This window comes from Rhinoderma darwinii, chromosome 1 (assembly GCF_050947455.1).
Source record: "Rhinoderma darwinii isolate aRhiDar2 chromosome 1, aRhiDar2.hap1, whole genome shotgun sequence".
NCBI lineage: Eukaryota > Metazoa > Chordata > Amphibia > Anura > Rhinodermatidae > Rhinoderma > Rhinoderma darwinii.
Genome location: NC_134687.1, coordinates 664,742,488 through 664,763,676, shown reverse-complemented (window position 1 = coordinate 664,763,676; position 21,189 = coordinate 664,742,488). Strand labels below are relative to the sequence as shown.

Genomic DNA, 21,189 nt, shown 5'->3' with positions numbered 1-21,189 from the left:
GATGCCGAAAAAAAAACCAACAGAATTTCTTGTTTTTGGTAATTTCCTTTATCAAAAAATGAAATCAAAAGTGATCAAAAAGTCGTACGTGTTCCAAAATGGAACCAATAAAATCTACAGCCCGTCTCACAAAAACAAGCCCGCACACCGCTCAATCAACCGAAAAACAAAAAAGTTATGGCACTAGTAATGCGGTGATGAAGAAACATCTCAATGCGCAGGCCGGAGGGGAACATTCCTTCAGTTTCAGGGCCCGAGTATTTAGGAACTAGGAAAGGGAAGGGACATAGAGAGGGTGCCCGTATTATACCAGCGCAAGACTTTCCCAAACTACGAAAGAGAAAAAGTCCCCAAAAGGTGCAGAACGTTCCAGAAGGGGGATAAGAAAGAAAACTGTTTATCAGTGCGACACCGGCCTGCGCATAACGGATCGCTTCACAGCGTAACCCACATCTATGGAGAATTGTATTATTTACCCCATTATTATACCCTCTTATTATACCCTGATGTACTCCTCACATATTACATATACCCTGATGTACTCCTCACATATTACATATACCCTGATGTACTCCTCACATATTACATATACCCTGATGTACTCCTCACATATTACATATATCCTGATGTACTCCTCACAGATTACATATACCCTGATGTACTCCTCACATATTACATATACACTGATGTACTCCTCACATATTACATATACCCTGATGTACTCCTCACATATTACATATATCCTGATGTACTCCTCACAGATTACATATATCCTGGTGTACTCCTCACATATTACATATACCCTGATGTACTCCTCACATATTACATATATCCTGATGTACTCCTCACATATTACATATATCCTGATGTACTCCTCACATATTACATATATCCTGATGTACTCCTCACATATTACATATACCCTGATGTACTCCTCACATATTACATATATCCTGATGTACTCACATATTACATATATCCTGATGTACTCCTCACATATTACATATATCCTGATGTCCTCACATATTACATATACCCTGATGTACTCCTCACATATTACATATACCCTGATGTACTCCTCACATATTACATATACCCTGATATACTCCTCACATATTACATATACCCTGATGTACTCCTCACATATTACATATATCCTGATGTACTCCTCACAGATTACATATACCCTGATGTACTCCTCACATATTACATATATCCTGATGTACTCACATATTACATATATCCTGATGTACTCCTCACATATTACATATATCCTGATGTACTCCTCACATATTACATACACCCTGATGTACTCCTCACATATTACATATACCCTGATGTACTCCTCACATATTACATATATCCTGATGTACTCCTCACATATTACATATACCCTGATGTACTCCTCACATATTACATATACACTGATGTACTCCTCACATATTACATATATCCTGATGTACTCCTCACATATTACATACACCCTGATGTACTCCTCACATATTACATATACCCTGATGTACTCCTCACATATTACATATATCCTGATGTACTCCTCACATATTACATATACCCTGATGTACTCCTCACATATTACATATACACTGATGTACTCCTCACATATTACATATACCCTGATGTACTCCTCACAGATTACATATACCCTGATGTACTCCTTACATATTACATATACCCTGATGTACTCCTTACATATTACATATATCCTGATGTACTCCTCACATATTACATATACCCTGATGTACTCCTCACATATTACATATACCCTGATGTACTCCTCACATATTACATATACCCTGATGTACTCCTCACATATTACATATACCCTGATGTACTCCTCACATATTACATATACCCTGATGTACTCCTCACATATTACATATACCCTGATGTACTCCTGACAGATTACATATACCCTGATGTACTCCTCACATATTACATATACCCTGATGTACTCCTCACATATTACATATACCCTGATGTACTCCTCACATATTACATATACCCTGATGTACTCCTGACAGATTACATATACCCTGATGTACTCCTCACATATTACATATATCCTGATGTACTCCTCACATATTACATATATCCTGATGTACTCCTCACATATTACATATATCCTGATGTACTCCTCACATATTACATATACCCTGATGTACTCCTCACATATTACATATACCCTGATGTACTCCTCACATATTACATATACCCTGATGTACTCCTCACATATTACATATACCCTGATGTACTCCTCACACATTACATATACCCTGATGTACTCCTCACATATTACATATACGCTGATGTACTCCTCACATATTACATATACGCTGATGTACTCCTCGCATATAACATATACCCTGATGTACTCCACACATATTACATATACCCTGATGTACTCCTCACATATTATATATACCCTGATGTACTCCTCACATATTACATATACCCCGATGTACTCCTCACATATTACATATACCCTGATGTACTCCTCACATATTACATATACCCTGATGTACTCCTCACATATTACATATACCCTGATGTACTCCTCACATAATACATATACCCTGATGTACTCCTCACATATTACATATATCCTGATGTACTCCTCACATATTACATATACCCTGATGTACTCCTCACATATTACATATACCCTGATGTACTCCTCACATATTACATATATCCTGATGTACTCCTCACATATTACATATACCCTGATGTACTCCTCACATATTACATATACCCTGATGTACTCCTCACATATTACATATACCCTGATGTACTCCTCACATATTACATATACCCTGATGTACTCCTCACATATTACATCTACCCTGATGTACTCCTCACACATTACATCTACCCTGATGTACTCCTCACACATTACATATATCCTGATGTACTCCTCACATATTACATATACCCTGATGTGCTCCTCACATATTACATATACCCTGATGTACTCCTCAGATATTACATATACCCTGATGTACTCCCCACATATTACATATACCCTGATGTACTCCTCACATATTACATATACCCTGATGTACTCCTCACAGATTACATATATCCTGATGTACTCCTCACATATTACATATATCCTGATATACTCCTCACATATTACATATATCCTGATGTACTCCTCACATATTACATATACCCTGATGTACTCCTCACATATTACATATATCCTGATGTACTCCTCACATATTACATATATCCTGATGTACTCCTCACATATTACATATATCCTGATGTACTCCTCACATATTACATATACCCTGATGTACTCCTCACATATTACATATATCCTGATGTACTCCTCACATATTACATATATCCTGATGTACTCCTCACATATTACATATACCCTGATGTACTCCTCACATATTACATATCCCCTTTTGTACTCCTCACATATTACATATACCCTGATGTACTCCTCACATATTACATATCCCCTTTTGTACTCCTCACATATTACATATACCCTGATGTATTCCTCACATATTACATATACCCTGATGTACTCCTCACATATTACACATATCCTGATGTACTCCTCACATATTACATATACCCTGATGTACTCCTCACATATTACACATACCCTGATGTACTCCTCACAGATTACACATATCCTGATGTACTCCTCACATATTACATATACCCTGATGTACTCCTCACATATTACATAAACCCTGATGTACTCCTCACATATTACATATACCCTGATGTACTCCTCACATATTACATATACCTGATGTACTCCTCACATATTACATATACCCTGATGTACTCCTCACATATTACATATACCCTGATGTACTCCTCACATATTACATATACCCTGATGTACTCCTCACATATTACATATACCCTGATGTACTCCTCACATATTACATATATCCTGATGTACTCCTCACATATTACATATACCCTGATGTACTCCTCACATATTACATATACCCTGATGTACTCCTCACATATTACATATACCCTGATGTACTCCTCACATATTACATATATCCTGATGTACTCCTCACATATTACATATACCCTGATGTACTCCTCACATATTACATATATCCTGATGTACTCCTCACATATTACATATACCCTGATGTACTCCTCACATATTACATATATCCTGATGTACTCCTCACATATTACATATATCCTGATGTACTCCTCACATATTACATATACCCTGATGTACTCCTCACATATTACATATATCCTGATGTACTCCTCACATATTACATATACCCTGATGTACTCCTCACATATTACATATATCCTGATGTACTCCTCACATATTACATATATCCTGATGTACTCCTCACATATTACATATATCCTGATGTACTCCTCACAGATTACATATATCCTGATGTACTCCTCACAGATTACACATATCCTGATGTACTCCTCACATATTACATATACCCTGATGTACTCCTCACAGATTACACATATCCTGATGTACTCCTCACAGATTACACATATCCTGATGCACTCCTCACATATTACATATACCCTGATGTACTCCTCACATATTACATATATCCTGATGTACTCCTCACAGATTACACATATCCTGATGCACTCCTCACATATTACACATACCCTGATGTACTCCTCACAGATTACACATATCCTGATGTACTCCTCACAGCTTATATATACCCTGATGTACTCCTCACATATTACATATACCCTGATGTACTCCTCACATATTACATATATCCTGATGTACTCCTCACATATTACATATATCCTGATGTACTCCTCACACATTACATATATCCTGATGTACTCCTCACATATTACATATACCCTGATGTACTCCTCACAGATTACATATATCCTGATGTACTCCTCACATATTACATATACCCTGATGTACTCCGCACTTATTACATATACCCTGATGTACTCCTCACACATTACATATATCCTGATGTACTCCTCACATATTACATATACCCTGATGTACTCCTCACATATTACACATATCCTGATGTACTCCTCACATATTACATATACCCTGATGTACTCCTCACATATTACATATACCCTGATGTACTCCTCACTTATTACATATACCCTGATGTACTCCTCACATATTACATATACCCTGATGTACTCCTCACAGATTACATATACCCTGATGTGCTCCTCACATATAACATATACCCTGATGTACTCCTCACATATTACATATACCCTGATGTACTCCTCACATATAACATATACCCTGATGTACTCCTCACTGATTACATATACCCTGATGTACTCCTCACATATTACATCTACCCTGATGTACTCCTCACATATTACATATACCCTGATGTACTCCTCACATATTACATATATCCTGATGTACTCCTCACATATTACATATACCCTGATGTACTCCTCACATATTACATCTACCCTGATGTACTCCTCACATATTACATATACCCTGATGTACTCCTCACATATTACATATGCCCCACATTATAAACTGAAATACCAGCAAAACCCCAAACAGAAAAACTACCAAGCAAAATCCATTCTCAAAATGGCGGTCTTTCCCTTCTAAGCCCTACAGTGTGCCCAAACAGCAATTTATGGCCACAAGTAAGGCATTACCATACCCGGGAGAACCTGCTTAACAATTTATGGCCTAAGATTCTCTAGGGGCACAACATATTGTGCGGTGAATGGGCAGATCAGTGGAAAAATTGCAATTTTCACTTTGTATCATCCACTGCGTATTAATTTCTGAAAAACACCTGTGGAGTTTAAATTCTCACTACACCCCTTGATAAATGCCTTTAGGGGTGTAGTTTCTAAAACGGGGTCACTTTTGTTTGGTACATCAGTGGTTTTGCTAATGCAACATGGCGTCCGCAAACCATTCCAGCAAAATCTACGCTCCAAAAGATAAATACCGCTCCTTTTCTTCTGAATGCTCCCATATATGTAAACAGCCGATTATAACCACATATGGGGTGTTACCGTACTCGGAAGAAATTCCTTTACAAATGTTGGGGGGCTTTTTCTTCTTTATTCCTTGTAAAAATGAAAAATGTTGATCTAAAACTACATCTTGTTGGGAAAAAAAATTATTTTTCATTTTCATGGCTTAATTCTAATTAATTCAGCAAAAAACCTTTGGGATCAAAATTTTCTCTATACCGCTAGATGATTCCTCAGGGGTGCAGTTTCCCAAATGGAGTCACTTTTGGGGTGTTTCCATTGTACTAGTACTACAGGGGCTCAGCAAATGTGACATGGCGCCCAGCAGGGCCGCCATCAGGGGGGTATTAGAGGTAGTACTGTAGGGGGCCTGGCCAAACTTAATTGAAAGGGGGGCCCGGCAACTGCCGCGACTTGCTTTTGGTAGAAAAAAACAAGCCCCTGCAATGGGGCTTGTTCTTTTCACCAAAACAATGTCGTGAGCTGCTGCGGGCCCCCGAGCTGCGGGCCCCCCTCTCATCACTGCCGCCGCGCCGCGAAACACCACCGCTTGCGCGCGTACGAGCGCGCACGACCGCAAGCGCGCACGATCGCAAGCGTGCGCCCACGTGCAAACGACCAGGCGCGCCGCCGAGAGGGAGCAACACAAGTACATCGACGGGGAAGGACAGCCACACAGGGACAGCGGCGCACGGTTACTTACCTGCTGGCCCGCCTCCGACTCCGCCTCCTCCTTATCCGCCTCCTTGTCCTCCTCATCCTCCTCAGCCTCCGCCTCCTCGTCCGACTCCGCCTCCTCCTCCAGAGCGTGGCTGCGTAAGGAGAGGGGGAGGAGTCTAGTTCTTGCGCGGCGGCAGTTCTACGATCCCCGCCATTTTCTGGAGCCTGGAGGTGAAGGACGACGTCTGGACCGAAGACATCGCCTGAAGAGGACTGGAGTGGGAGCAGCTCTTCTGACACGGTGAGTAAAGTGTGTCAAAGTGCTGTTTAAGTATGGCCCTGTTCACACAGAGTATTTTGCAGGCCGAAAAAATCTGCCTCAATATTCCTTAAAGAATTTTGAGGCAGATTTTGACCTGCCCACACTATCTTGCCGCGTTTTTTGCTGCGTTTTTTGCCCGCGGCGATTGAGGACAGCAGACAAAAAACGCAGGGAAAAATGCATTTTCTGCCTCCCATTGATTTCGATGGGAGGTCAGAGGCAGAACCGCGGCAAGAAAGGACGTGCTGCTTTTTCTTTTTTCCGCGACTGGCTCCCATTGATTTCAGATTAAATCAATGGGAGGCGGTTTTGGAAGTTTTTTGGTGGTGATTCTGACGCAGTGACCGAGTCAATATCAATATCAAGGCCCAAAAACTCTGTGAACTGGGCCTTATTGTTAGGGCTTATTCAGACGTACGTGTAATACGTCCGTGCAACGTGCGTGATTTTCACGCGCCTTGCACGGACCTGTGTTACTCTATGGGGCCGTTCAGACTGTCAGTGATTTTCACGCAGCGTGTGTCCGCTGCGTAAAACTCACGACATGTCCGATATTTGTGCGTTGTTTGCGCATCACGCACCCATTGAAGTCAATGGGTGCGTGAAAATCACGGCCAGCACTTCCGCAGCCGTATAAACTATGAATGAAAACAGAAAAGCACCACGTGCTACAAACATACAAACAGAGTGTCATAATGATGGCGGCTGCGCGAAAATCACGCATCATACGCTGCTGCCACACGGAGCTGTTGTGGACCTTTTGCATGCGCAAAATGCCACGTTTTTTGCGCGCGCAAAAAGCACACGCTCGTGTGAATCCGGCCTTAGGGTAGGAACACACTAGGCATGAACACTGCGGATTTTATGCAACACATTTTATTGTGGATAATCCGCAGCGTATCACAGTCGCAGCAGAGTGGGTCAGATATGAACAAATCTCATCCACACGCTGCAAAAAAAGTTGACCTGCAGTGTGGCTTTTTAAGCCGCAGCGTGTCAATGTATTCTGTGCAATCGCCGCTCCTCTGTTGCGGAAATGCTGCGGTTCTGCCGCAAAAATCACAAATGAGAACAAAAAGGTACTTTTTTACATTTATAAAAAAGTTTAGACTTGCCCCGGCCGTAGTCCTGGTGACGCGATCCTCTATTATTAGCGCAGCCCGGAATAGAGGATCGCGTCACCAGGACTACGGCCGGGGCAAGTCTAAACTTTTTTATAAATTTAAAAAAGTGCCTTTTTTTTTTTTTTCTCATTTGTGATTTTTGCGGCAGAACCGCAGCATTTCCGCAACAGAGGAGCGGCGATTGCACAGAATACATTGACACGCTGCGGCTTAAAAAGCCAAAAGCCACACTGCAGGTCCATTATTTTTGCAGCGTGTGGATGAGATTTGTTCTAATCTCATCCACTCGGCTGCGACTGTAATACGCTGCGGATTTTCCACAATAAAATGTGTTGCATAAAATCCGCAGTGTTCATGACTAGTGTGTTCCTACCCTAAGGCCGGATTTACACGAGCGTGTGCTTTTTGCGTGCGAAAAAACGTGGCGTTAAGCGCATGCAAAAGATCCATAACAGCTCCGTGTGTCAGCAGCGTATGATGCGTGGCTGCGTGATTTTCGCGCAGCCGCCATCATTATGACACTCTGTTTGTAGCACGCGGTGCTTTTCTGTTTTCATTCATAGTTTATACGGCTGCGGAAGTGCTGGGCGTGATTTTCACGCACCCATTGACTTCAATGGGTGCGTGATGCGCGAACAATGCACCAATATAGGACATGTCGTGAGTTTTACGCAGCGGACACACGGACACACGCTGCATGAAAATCACTGACAGTCTGCACGGCCCCATAGAGTAACATAGGTCCGTGCGAGGCGCGTGAAAATTACGCACATTGCACGGATGTATTACACGTACGTCTGAATAAGCCCTAACAATAAGGCCCAGTTCACAGAGTTTTTGGCCCTTGATATTGACTCGGACACTGCGTCAGAATCAGCACCAAAAAACTTCCAAAACTGCCTCCCATTGATTTAATCTGAAATCAATGGGAGCCAGTCGCGGAAAAAAGAAAAAGCAGCACGTCCTTTCTTGCCGCGGTTCCGCCTCTGACCTCCCATCGAAATCAATGGGAGGCAGAAAATGCATTTTTCGCTGCGTTTTTTGTCTGCTGTCCTCAATCGCCGCGGGCAAAAAACGCAGCAAGATAGTGTGGGCAGGTCAAAATCTGCCTCAAAATTCGGTGCGCAGTTCCAGGCGGGTGCGCATGCGCGGGAGTTTGCGGGTGTGCGCGATCGGTCGCACGGGCGGCAGTGTTTGACGACCCCCATGCTACCCAGGGCCGCCATCAGGGGGGGTATTAGGGGTACTGATGTGAGAGGCCCGGCCAAACCTAATTGAAAGGGGGGCCTGCAGCTCACGACATTCTTTTGATGAAAAAAACAGGCCCCATTGCAGGGGCCTGTTTTTTTTCTACCAAAGGCAAGTCGCGGCAGTTGCCGGGCCCCCCTTTCAATTAGGTTTGGCCGGGCCTCTCACATCAGTACCCCTAATACCCCCCCTGATGGCGGCCCTGGGTACCATAATGTAATGCTGGACGGAGTACCGTTAACAGGCGGTGCCACGGTAGGGGGGCCCAGAAAATTTAGCTGTAGGGGGCCCTGAAATTCCTGATGGCGGCCCTGGCGCCCAGAAACCATTCCAAAATCCAAATGGTGCTCCTTCCATTCTGAGCCATACTGTGTGTCCAAACAGATGTTTGTGACCACATGTGGGGTATTGTTTTACTCGGGAGAAATTGCTTTACAAATGTTACGATGCTTTTTCTCCTTCAGTCCTTGTGGAAATTAAAATAAAATGCCTAAACCTACATTTTCTTTGAAAAAATGTAGACTTTCATTTTTACAGCCTACTTCCAAAAATTTCTGCAAAAAACCTGTGGGGTCAAAATGCTCACTATACCCCTAGATAATTTCCTCAAGGGGTATAGTTTCCAAAATGGGGTCACTTGTTGGGGGTTTCCACTGTTTTGTCACCTCACTGGCTTTGTAAATGCGACATGGCCTCCGCAAACCATTCCTGCTAAATTTGAGCTCCAAAAGCCAAATGGCGCTCTTTCCCTTCTAAGCCCTGCCGTGTGTCCAAACAACCGTTTATTACCACATGTGGGGGGGTATTGTTTTACTCGGGAGAAATTGCTCTACAAATGTTGTGGTGCTTTTTCTACTTTAGTTCTTTTGGAAATGAAAAAAAATTAGCTAAACCTACATTTTATTTGAAAAAATTTAGATTTTCATTTTCATGGCCTACTTTCAATAATTTTTGCAAAAACACTGGCGGGTCAAAATGCTTTCTACACCCCTAAATAAATTCCTCGAGGGGTGTAGTTTCCCAAATGGGGTCACTTTTGGAGGTGTTTCCACTGTTTTGGCCCCACGAGACCTCTTCAAAGCTGACATGGTGCCTAAAATATATTCTATTAAAAAGGAGGCCCAAAATCCACTAGGTGCTCCTTTCCTTCTGAGGCCAGTGCTTCAGTCCTGTAGCACGCTACGGCCACATGTGGGATATTTCCTGAAACTGCAGAACCTGGGCAATAAATATTGAGTTGCGCTTCTCTGGTAAAACCTTCTGTGGTACAAAAAAAATGGATTCAAAATGAACTTCTGGAAAAAAGTAATGAGCTTTGTAAATTTCACCTCTACTTTGCCTTAATTCCTGCGCAATGTCTAAATTGTTATTAAACTTTCTAAATGCTGTTTTGAATACTTTGAGGGGTGAAGTTTTTAAAATGGGGTGACTTATTGGGGGTTTCTAATATATAAGGACCTCAAAGCCACTTCACAACTGAACTGGTCCCTGTAAAAATAGCATTTTGAAATTTTCTTGAAAATGTGAGAAATTGCTGCTAAAGTTCTAAGCCTTGTAACGTCCTAGAAAAATAAAATGATGTTCAAAAAACGATGCCAATCTAAAGTAGACATATGGGGGATGTTAATTAGCAACAATTTTGTGTGGCATAACTGCCTGTCTTACAAGCAGATACATTTCAATTGAGAAAAATGCAAATTTTTGCAATTTTTCGATAAATTTTGGTGTTTTTCACAATTAAATACTGAATGTGTCGGGCAAATTTTGCCAGTAACCTAAAGTCCAATGTGTCACGAGAAAACAGTCTCAGAATCGCTTGGATAGGTAAAAGCATTCCGGAGTTATTACCACATAAAGTGAAACATGTCAGATTTGAAAAATGAGGCTCTGTCAGGAAGGTCAAAAGTGGCCAACGAGGGAAGGGGTTAATGGGGAAATTCTGCAACAAATGCGCTGCGAATCCGCGGTATAAATCCTATATCCTGCGTGTTTATAATCCTTTCCTAACTTTTGTAATTTTTTCGTTGATAGAGCGGTGTTGGGGATAATTTTTTGCGGGGCGGGTTGTAGGTTTTTGATTACTTTTTAGTACATTTTACTTTTTTTTGCCGCTAAGGTGACCAAAAAACAACAATTGATGTTTTGTTTGTTACGGCGTTCACCGTGCGGGGTAAATAATGTTATATTGTAATGGTTTTGACTTTTACGGATGCGGTGATCCCAGTTATGATTATCATTTTGTTTTTTACATTACTTTAGAGTAAAAAATATTTTTAAAAAAAAAAAACTATTTATTACTCCCCTGGGGGACGTGAACTAGTGCGGATTAGATCGCTGGTGCAATACACTATGATACTAATGTATCGCAGTATATCGTGATTAAGATTAAGGGGTTAATAGGAGCAGAAAAATGGCGGACCTACATTACCCCCCCCCCACAGGCTGCCATGACAACCATTCATACCACGTGTTTGCATGGCGAGGGGTCGATGAGTTGTCAGAGAGGACCACCCCCTCTTCTAAAAGCTTAGATTCTGCAGTCGCTATTGACCGCAGCATCTAAGTAGTTAAATGTCCGGGATCGGTGTTCACTCTGATCCTGGCTGTTAGGGCGGATTCACACGAACGTGAATTGCGTCCGTGCAGGCCGCGTGATTTTCACGCGGCTCGCATGGACCAATAGAAGTATATGGGGCAGTACAGACAGTCCGTGGTTTTTGCGCAGCGTTTATCCGCTGCGTGAAAAGCGCGACATGTTCAATATGTCGGCGTTTTTCGCGCATCACGCACCCATTGAAGTCAATGGGTGCGTGAAAACCACGCATGCCGCACGGAAGCACTTCCGTGCAAACTGCCTGTTTCGCGCACCAGCTGTCAAAAGGATGAATGTAAACCGAAAAGCACCACGTGCTTTTCTGTTTACAAACATCCGAATGGCGTGTCATAATGATGGCGGCTGCGCGAAAACCATGCAGCCGCGCATCATATGCTGCTGCCTCACGGAGCAGGTAAGTATCTTTTGCGCAGGCAAAACGCCGCGTGTTTTGCATGCGCAAAAGCGCCACGTTCGTCTGAATCAGGCCTTAGTGCGAGGTGTCAGCTGCCTGTAAACCGCTCCATACTTCTCTCCCCCCCCCCCCCCCAGTGTTGTCATGGGGATGGCCGTCTTTGGACATGACTGATGGATTTCTGGCGTCTTTCTTGTTACGGTCTAGAAGAGGTTTATGTATTCGCACCATTAATGTTGTACAACTGACATATTGACCCTGACATTGTAGAGAGCGGATGAGATAAATGACGTGATGTGTATAATCTATATCTGTCTTACTAGTGACACCCCGTTATCTGTACAAGATGAAGAACTATTTGTAGCTCTGTTATAATTCCAGGATCAGCTTTTTATGACCACGGTGGAAATAACCTTCAGTGGAGAGACAAGTATGACTCCGTATTTCACTCTCACATAAACTCGGGGGAGACGTTGTCCTCGTGTTGGGGTCTCTCTGGAATAACTCGTACACCATTCCGAATAATGTCATCCAGTCCTAACCGCAAATGGGAAGACACTTTACAATAATGATTCTGAGCTCCTTATACTTCACACTGAAAGAAGTCGTAAAATATCATCATTTATCAGTGAAATAGTTAATAGTTTATAGTTCAAAAACATCCAGAATAAAACGCTTTGTAAGGTGAAGTTTTTATCACTTCAAAAATAATGACCGGACTTATAAATGATGATATTTTAGTTTAGTTTTTAAGTTGACATCTCATCATTGCTCCACAATCTCGAGGTGAGGATGATCTCACAGAGGAGCCCCCTCCCAAACACTTAGATGCCTCAGTCGCTATTGACCGCAGCATCGAAGGGGTGAAACGGTTATAATCGTAGTCGTCTCCGGCCTTTGCAGCAGGTGTCCGGTCTTCCCTATGTCATGTGAACAACTCCTGAGCGGTAAATGTCCTGTGCAGGAAGGGGTTAAATGAGTAAAATAAAAGTCTATACAGAATCTTATCCCACAAAACAATGTATCACTCTGCTCCGCTCCACCTGCGCTATAACATGATGATAAGAGATCACACTGCATGTTCCCTATATATAATGTTGCCTCAGCTGCTGCAGAACCTCACAGTTCATATCAAACACTGACTGCATAGTGTGCACCACGTCTTGTGAGATGTCAGCAATGTCTCCCCAGTATCCACCATGTGTCAGGTTGTCAGGAGTCAGGTCTTCATTGTCTGGGGGGGGGGGGGGTGTCTTCATTTTACTCTTCTCGACTGAGAGATATGCCATAAATGTCTGATATGTGGGGGGCCCACCTCTATGTGGAGAACGGGGGTCCCCCGACCCGCCTGGTGAGGTGATGACTGCATCCAGGTGGAGAATGAATCGAGAGGTGACCACACATGTGCACGACTCTCCATTCACTTGTATAGGAGTTCCAGAAACAGCCGAGCACGGCCAGAGGTGGAGCCGCATCTACCAGACATTTCTGGCATATCCTGGGGAGAAATGTCCGTGTTGGGAATACCCCTTTATTCCATGTGGTGACGGCTCTGAGAAGATGTTTCTCTCAATGATGAATAAGTGAGGTTCTGTATGTCACACATGATGTTGTCCCCTGTATGATCTCCATCTTCTCCTTTCTTCATAAAGACGTCTGCAGTACTACATCCTCCAGTTCCTCCAGTTTTCTCATCTTATCCTCCACAACGTTCCTTCTCCTGAGTGACCCACCAAGGATGGACAAGGACAGGAATGAGATGAGCAGAAGAATATTAGACTTCACCTTGGAGATCATCTACCTGTTGAGCGGAGAGGTAAACTTTTCTACATTATAGAACAAGTCACACATAGGGAAGGGACAATACATAATAGGAAGTAATAGGAAGAATCCAGTGTCCTGTATAACAGCGTCCAGACCTTCCAAGTGACGTCAAGAAGCCACCAGCAGAAAAGCTGAAGATCAGCCACCAATATGGTCAGTTATGTGTCATGTCACCAATGCAGCAATAGTAATGTTGTAGAGCAATGACAAGGAACCAGGAGGATCAGGATGACCTCTATATAGAAACATAGAAGATGACGGCAGGAGGAGAGCACATGGTCCATCTAGTCCCCCCCAATATTATTTCCTTTTTAGTTTTGTCCTCGTTCTATTTCCTTACTGTCTTATTGTAGGTGAGGTCTCCAGTATTACAGATGTGGGGTCACTAGAGCTCTATACAGCGGGGTCACAATCTCCCTCTTTCTACTGAGGTGGAATACTGTGTTCAGTTCTCTAAGTGTCTCTCTCCATACACAGGAGTACACAATAGTGAAGAAGACATCGGGTGACTGTACGACTCCCATCATCCATGAGTCAGGAGGATGGAGCAGTAGTCAGAGCCCCATCACAGAGCCTCCCCCTCACTCCCGGATACATGAGAAGAAGATCTTAGAACTGATCTACAAGATGACTGAGCTGCTGACTGGAGAGGTGACACTGCTGGGAATTTCTACAGTAACAGCACTGGTAGTGTCTGGGTGATGACTGTATCATTGTGTGTGTCAGGTTCTTATAAGGTGTCAGGACGTCGCTGTCTATTTCTCCATGGAGGAGTGGGAGTATCTAGAAGGACACAAGGATCTGTACGAGGAGGTCATGATGAACTACCGGCCGCGCACATCACAAGGTAAGAAATAGATATTATAGCAGAGGACAGGTCTAGAAGGAGGAGCACAGAGTAATGTAGAAGCGGAGGACAGGTCTAGAAGGAGCAGCATATAGTAATGTTGAAGCAGAGGACAGGTCTAGAAGGAGGAGCACAGAGTAATGTAGAAGCAGAGGACAGGTCTAGAAGGAGGAGCACAGAGTAATGTAGAAGCAGAGGACAGGTCTAGAAGGAGGAGCACAGAGGACCGGTCTAGAAGGAGGAGTACAGAGTAGTGTAGACAGATCTAGAAGGCGGAGCACAGAGTAATGTAGAAGCAGAGGACAGGTCTAGGAGAGGGAGCACAGAGTAATGTAGAAGCAGAGGACCGGTCTAGCAGGAGGAGCACAGAGTAATGTAGAAGAAGAGGACAGGTCTAGAAGGAGGAGCACAGAGTAATGTAGAAGCTGAGGACAGGTCTAAAAGGAGGAGCACAGTGTAATGTAGATGCAGAGGACAGGTCTAGAAGGAGGAGCACAGAGTAATGTAAAAGCTGAGGACAGCTCTAGAAGGAGAAGCACAGAGTAATGTAGATGCAGAGGACAGGTCTAGAAGGAGGAGCACAGAGTAATGTAGAAGCAGAGGACAGCTCTAGAAGGAGAAGCACAGAGTAATGTAGATGCAGAGGACAGGTCTAGAAGGAGGAGCACAGAGTAATGTAGATGCAGAGGACAGGTCTAGAAGGAGGAGCACAGAGTAATGTAAAAGCTGAGGACAGCTCTAGAAGGAGAAGCACAGAGTAATGTAGATGCAGAGGACAGGTCTAGAAGGAGGAGCACAGAGTAATGTAGAAGCAGAGGACGGGACTAGAAGGAGGAGCACAGAGTAATGTAGAAGCAGAGGACAGGTCTAGGAGGAGCACAGTAATGTAGAAGCAGAGGACAGGTCTAGAAGGAGGAGCACAGAGTAATGTAGAAGCAGGGGACAGGTCTAGAAGGAGGAGCACAGAGTAATGTAGAAGCAGAGGACAGGTCTAGAAGGAGCAGCATAGAGTAATGTAGAAGCAGAGGACAGGTCTAGAAGGAGGAGCACAGAGTAATGTAGAAGCAGAGGACTGGGCACCGTGGCCTCCCGTGCGTGCACACTGGGCGGCTGATTTCCATGAACCGTGGTAAAACAATCTAGAAGGAATAGGTCATTACTGTAATAAATACGAAATTTAGATGTCTCTGAAGGTCCAGGATCTCTGAGGTAACTTCTAATATCTGTAAAGACTTATATTAGGGGGGTATTAAGTCACATTGACCACCAGTCTGTTCCGTTGGCAGCAAATTACATAGCAGGAGGACCTGAGCAGATTATGTCTCTCCATTCACTTCTTGTTAGGAGCTTTCTGTAACTCCTATAGGCCACCCAGAGGTGGAGCTGCATCTACCAGACATTTCTGGCCTGTCCTGGGGAGAAATGTCCGTGTTGGGAATACCCCTTTATTCCATGTGGTGACGGCTCTGAGAAGATGTTTCTCTCAATGATGAATAAGTGAGGTTCTGTATGTCACACATGATGTTGTCCCCTGTATGATCTCCATCTTCTTCTTTCTCCATAAAGACGTCTGCAGTACTAGATCCTCCAGTTCCTCCAGTTCTCTCATCTTCTCCACCACAACGTTCCTTCTCCTGAATGACCCACCAAGGATGGACAAGGACAGGAATGAGATGAGCAGAAGAATATTAGACTTCACCTTGGAGATCATCTACCTGTTGAGCGGAGAGGTAAACTTTTCTACATTATAGAACAAGTCACACATAGGGAAGGGACAATACGTAATAGGAAGAATCCAGTGTCCTGTATAACAGCGTCCAGACCTTCCAAGTGACGTCAAGAAGCCACCAGCAGAAAAGCTGAAGATCAGCCACCAATATGGTCAGTTATGTGTCATGTCACCAATGCAGCAATAGTAATGTTGTAGAGCAATGAGAATGACGAGGAACCAGGAGGATCGGGATGACCTCTATATAGAAACATAGAAGATGACGGCAGGAGGAGAGCACATGGTCCATCTAGTCCCCCAATATTATTTCCTTCTTAGTTTTGGCCTCGTTCTATTTTCTCAATGTCTTTTTGTAGGTGAGGTCTCCAGTATTACAGATGTGGGGTCACTAGAGCTCTATACAGCGGGGTCACAATCTCCCTCTTTCTACTGAGGTGGAATACTGTGTTCAGTTCTCTAAGTGTCTCTCTCCATACACAGGAGTACACAATAGTGAAGAAGACATCGGGTGACTGTACGACTCCCATCATCCATGAGTCAGGAGGATGGAGCAGTAGTCAGAGCCCCATCACAGAGCCTCCCCTTCACTCCCGGATACATGAGAAGAAGATCTTGGAACTGATCTACAAGATGACTGAGCTGCTGACTGGAGAGGTGACACTGTGGGAATGCTGGGAAATTCTACAGTAACAGCACTGGAGGTGTCTGGGTGATGACTGTATCATTGTGTGTGTCAGGTTCCTATAAGGTGTCAGGATGTCACTGTCTATTTCTCCATGGAGGAGTGGGAGTATCTAGAAGGACACAAGGATCTGTACGAGGAGGTCATGATGGAGGACTATCGGCCGCGCACATCACAAGGTAAGAAGATATAGATATTATATGTTGTATGTTTATTTTTTGAAGTGTTAATTTCGTCATGTGCAGTATAAACAGGCGATTCCTCATCTCTGATCACACAATCCTCGCTTTGCTGCAGTGCTGCACTAGGTTATGTTCACACGCAGAAATTTCCATATATCTGAATGTGGTTCTTTCTGCAGCAGGTGCATGAATTTGTAGTTCTATTGTTGGTGTTCATGTGATTGGGAGTTGTGTAATATTACATACATATTAATTATGTGACCGCCCGCAGTTTTGTCCGGTGATATGAGCTGATTGTTGGATCTTTCAGCGGCAGGACCCATGGCGCACGGCTACTCTCTGGACCAGCCTCCTATTTGAGAAGATTTGTCTAGTTAGAACAATCCATTTAGTGTGGATGTGTCAGGTCTCTTATGTTCCCCTATCAGAGGGCAGCATGGGATCGGGGGGTAGACGCTGAGATCTGGGATATAACGTTTTCTATGACATCATTCAGTATTTTCATGTAAAGAACGGTATAAATACTGGCAGGACTCCTAGAGAAAGCCTGTGAGTCCTGCTCCCCCCGCCCACACACAATGATTTCCCTTTGTCATCCTGCTCATACAATCGGAGAGTTTGTCAGACGTTCCTGATGGGGTTAATGCCTGAGCGCCAAACAGACGTTCCTTACTTTACCTCCTGCCTGTGCTGAACATGTAAGGAGCGATGCTGGAAGGGGTTAATATCAGCCCCCTGTTATTTGTGGTATGAGCTTCTAACCTTGTGTAAGGAGACCAGACGCCCTTAAGATTCTGTTCTGATTTATCTGTATTCTGTTAGGAAGCGTCTGTGTCTTTAAGATCGCCATGACTACTGATGTAGCTTCTGGGGGGTTCTGTTTCCTTCCTGAGCCTGTCCCACTTTGTCTTCTTCCTGTCAGGTGTAGGGTGGGGTATTTATACCTGGCCTCCTCCCGCTTTCTTTGCTTGTGAATTTTCTCCTTTCTTAGGTGTTGTGATCAAGCTCTCACTTACCATGTGCCCTGGACTTTTTGGAAACTGACCTCGGCGTGTCTCTCGTTAACACCTTGTTTACCGGTTTTGATTATCTGCTCCCAGCTGGTTGTGACCTCTGCTGTACCTGATTTCCACTAGCTCTGTTTTGGACTTTCTGTTTACCCTCTGGCTGTCTGGTTACCTGTTCAGGTGTAGCCTGCATTGCACCCCTTATTCAACACTGAATTCTGTTAGAACAACCTGGGTTCTGTGCATCAAAAACCATCCCGCCTTGCGGTGGGCTCTGGCGAATACCTCAGAGTGGCCTTAGATTCTTTCGATCAAAGTTGTGACGGATTTGGGGTTGCGGTTTTATTTGCACGCTTACTCCCGACGGTCTCCAGCAGACTTTTGGGAATTGCACAACCAGTGATTCTATAACATATATTCAGGACGTGCAGCTGATTTTATACATAATTAATAACCTAGAAATACATTGATATCGAAACAGTAGAGGTTCACACCTTCTTAGAAACCTTTATCAACCAATAATAACTAAGGGAAGCTGTTAGTAGGTTTGGAGCCACTAAACCACCAGCATACCGATATACAGCCGGGGTCTAGTGTTCAATACCTGCCTACCTCATAAACAGACGTTAGGGAATAGTTAGTAAAGTAAATTACAACTTACCGAAAGGAGCTCGGGAGCGACATCAGGCGCATATGAAGCAGAGGACAGTTCACTGCACATGCACAGTAAAGTGAGGTGTAGTGTCCTCGGCTTCATATGTGCATGCACCCGATGCTGCTGGACTTCTTCCGGTAAGTTGTCATTTACTTTACTAACCATTCCCTAGATGTCCTCTTTTTGAGGTAAGCAAGTTTAGAGCGCTAAACTCCGGCTTCATGATGGCATGCTGGTGATTTAGTGGCTTTAAACCTACTAACCAGTTCCTTTTAAAGGCTTTTTATTGTCCATTTTCTTTCTCAATGCAAAATTAAGCAACTTTCTAAATAGTCTTCATTAAAATGTTCTGCCATTTGGCTGCTGTAGAGTTTGTGTAACTCCTGTAGACAGTTGGTCTGCTGCAGATTCTAACTCAAATCCGTCAGTGCACTGCTCCTAATGGTTGACTCAACTGCTCTTCCCCCTCCCTTCTCTCAGTGTTAGAGATGGCAGCGGAGAGTTGCACAGACAAGATCACACAAGCTGTTAGTATCCTAGTGAAGATAGGAAGGAGTGCACACAGGCTATCAAGATGATTTCTCTATACTCGGACCTGCTATGTATACACACACGCATACACGCATACATACATACATACATACATACACAAAGGAGGGAGAGCGGTTGAGTCAGCCGTCAGCAGCAGTGGAGTGACGGATTTGAGTTACAATTTGCAGGAGACCAGCTGTCTACAGGAGTTACACAGGCTCTACAGCAGCCAAGTGGTAGGAGCTTTTTAATGACCTTTTAATTTAGTAAGTTGCTTAATTTTACATTTAGGAAGCAAATGAACAATAAAAAGAATTCAGTTCAAAGGTGTACATAACCTGTAAGTAGTACAATATTAAATTACATCCGCTCATAATTAAAAGCCGGTAAATCATATGATCCTACATTACTTTTTATTTTTATTTTCAGTGTCTGAAACTAAAGATAACAAGAAGTTGTGGCCCCTTATCCTCAGTGCGTTAGAGCCAAACACGGATATTATACAACAAAATCTCCACCCAAAATTAAATGTGTTCAGAAAGCAAAATATTCAAATCCAAAAATCCAATAATAATTCTGAAGTTTATTTAATTATTCAAAATTCAGGCAAAGTGGAGCAAGTGGTCATTCCATAGTGAAGTTCTCCTACATTTCCCTTCTCTCACGATTCTATCACTCTTAGTAAGAAAGGTTTAGTAAACAACAAGGAGAAATTCTGCTCTTCTACTATCTTTATTGTATTATCTGCAGTATACATTGCCACCGTATTATTCATAGTTGATACAGGATTATTTTAATATCTTTGTATATAAGAAACCTTATGGCCATACCTTGAACCATTACCTGAGGCGTCTCACTGAACCATCTTTTTGGCCTTCGTCGGGCTGATATACGTCAGTATACAGCTACAAAACTGTATAGAATAGCGTAGTACACTACACTATTCCATCCTGCGGAGTCCAGTAAAAAACATATACCCTAAACATAATTATTATTTTTTTACAATGGGAGCCTATAGCTGGCAGATGGCACTATATGGCATCCGTCACAGGACTCCGTTAAACCGATAAGGTGAGAAGCTCCAATGATGTAACTGAAAAGTTATCACTGGAGCTTCCCTGGGCAAACTCCATCCTTGCAATACTGAGACAATACAGCCTGCAGTGTGCACGGTGGATGTGACCCCCTTTACCTCGCCACACCAGCACAGCAGTATATATCGTGCCTCCGGCTCATGCTTAGTCATGTCCACCTAGCTGTGCTCATGCTGCAGACAAGAAAGCTCCCCACTTCCGGCCCGCACCTCATAGCTGGGCACAATACATACTCCCCGAATGAGGCGGCTGCAAGAGGGGAACAAACTACAG

General features: G+C 43.3%; 2 protein-coding genes across 3 annotated transcripts in view; one reads left to right on the top strand and one right to left on the bottom strand.

Moving 5' to 3' along the window:
* The window catches only part of LOC142664720 (uncharacterized), a 28,189-nt gene extending 10,657 nt beyond the window's left edge, over positions 1 to 17,532 (top strand). The window contains exons 2-6 of the mRNA XM_075844009.1: positions 14,018 to 14,181; positions 14,667 to 14,840; positions 14,916 to 15,036; positions 16,603 to 16,766; positions 17,246 to 17,532. Coding sequence (XP_075700124.1) covers positions 14,104 to 14,181; positions 14,667 to 14,840; positions 14,916 to 15,036; positions 16,603 to 16,766; positions 17,246 to 17,455 — 747 coding nt within the window. The 5' untranslated portion in view covers positions 14,018 to 14,103 and the 3' untranslated portion in view covers positions 17,456 to 17,532. The remainder of the gene's footprint in view (positions 1 to 14,017; positions 14,182 to 14,666; positions 14,841 to 14,915; positions 15,037 to 16,602; positions 16,767 to 17,245) is intronic.
* Positions 1 to 21,189, bottom strand: part of LOC142664662 (uncharacterized) — a 429,232-nt gene that overhangs the window by 146,494 nt on the left and 261,549 nt on the right. The gene's annotated exons all lie outside the window — the stretch shown is intronic.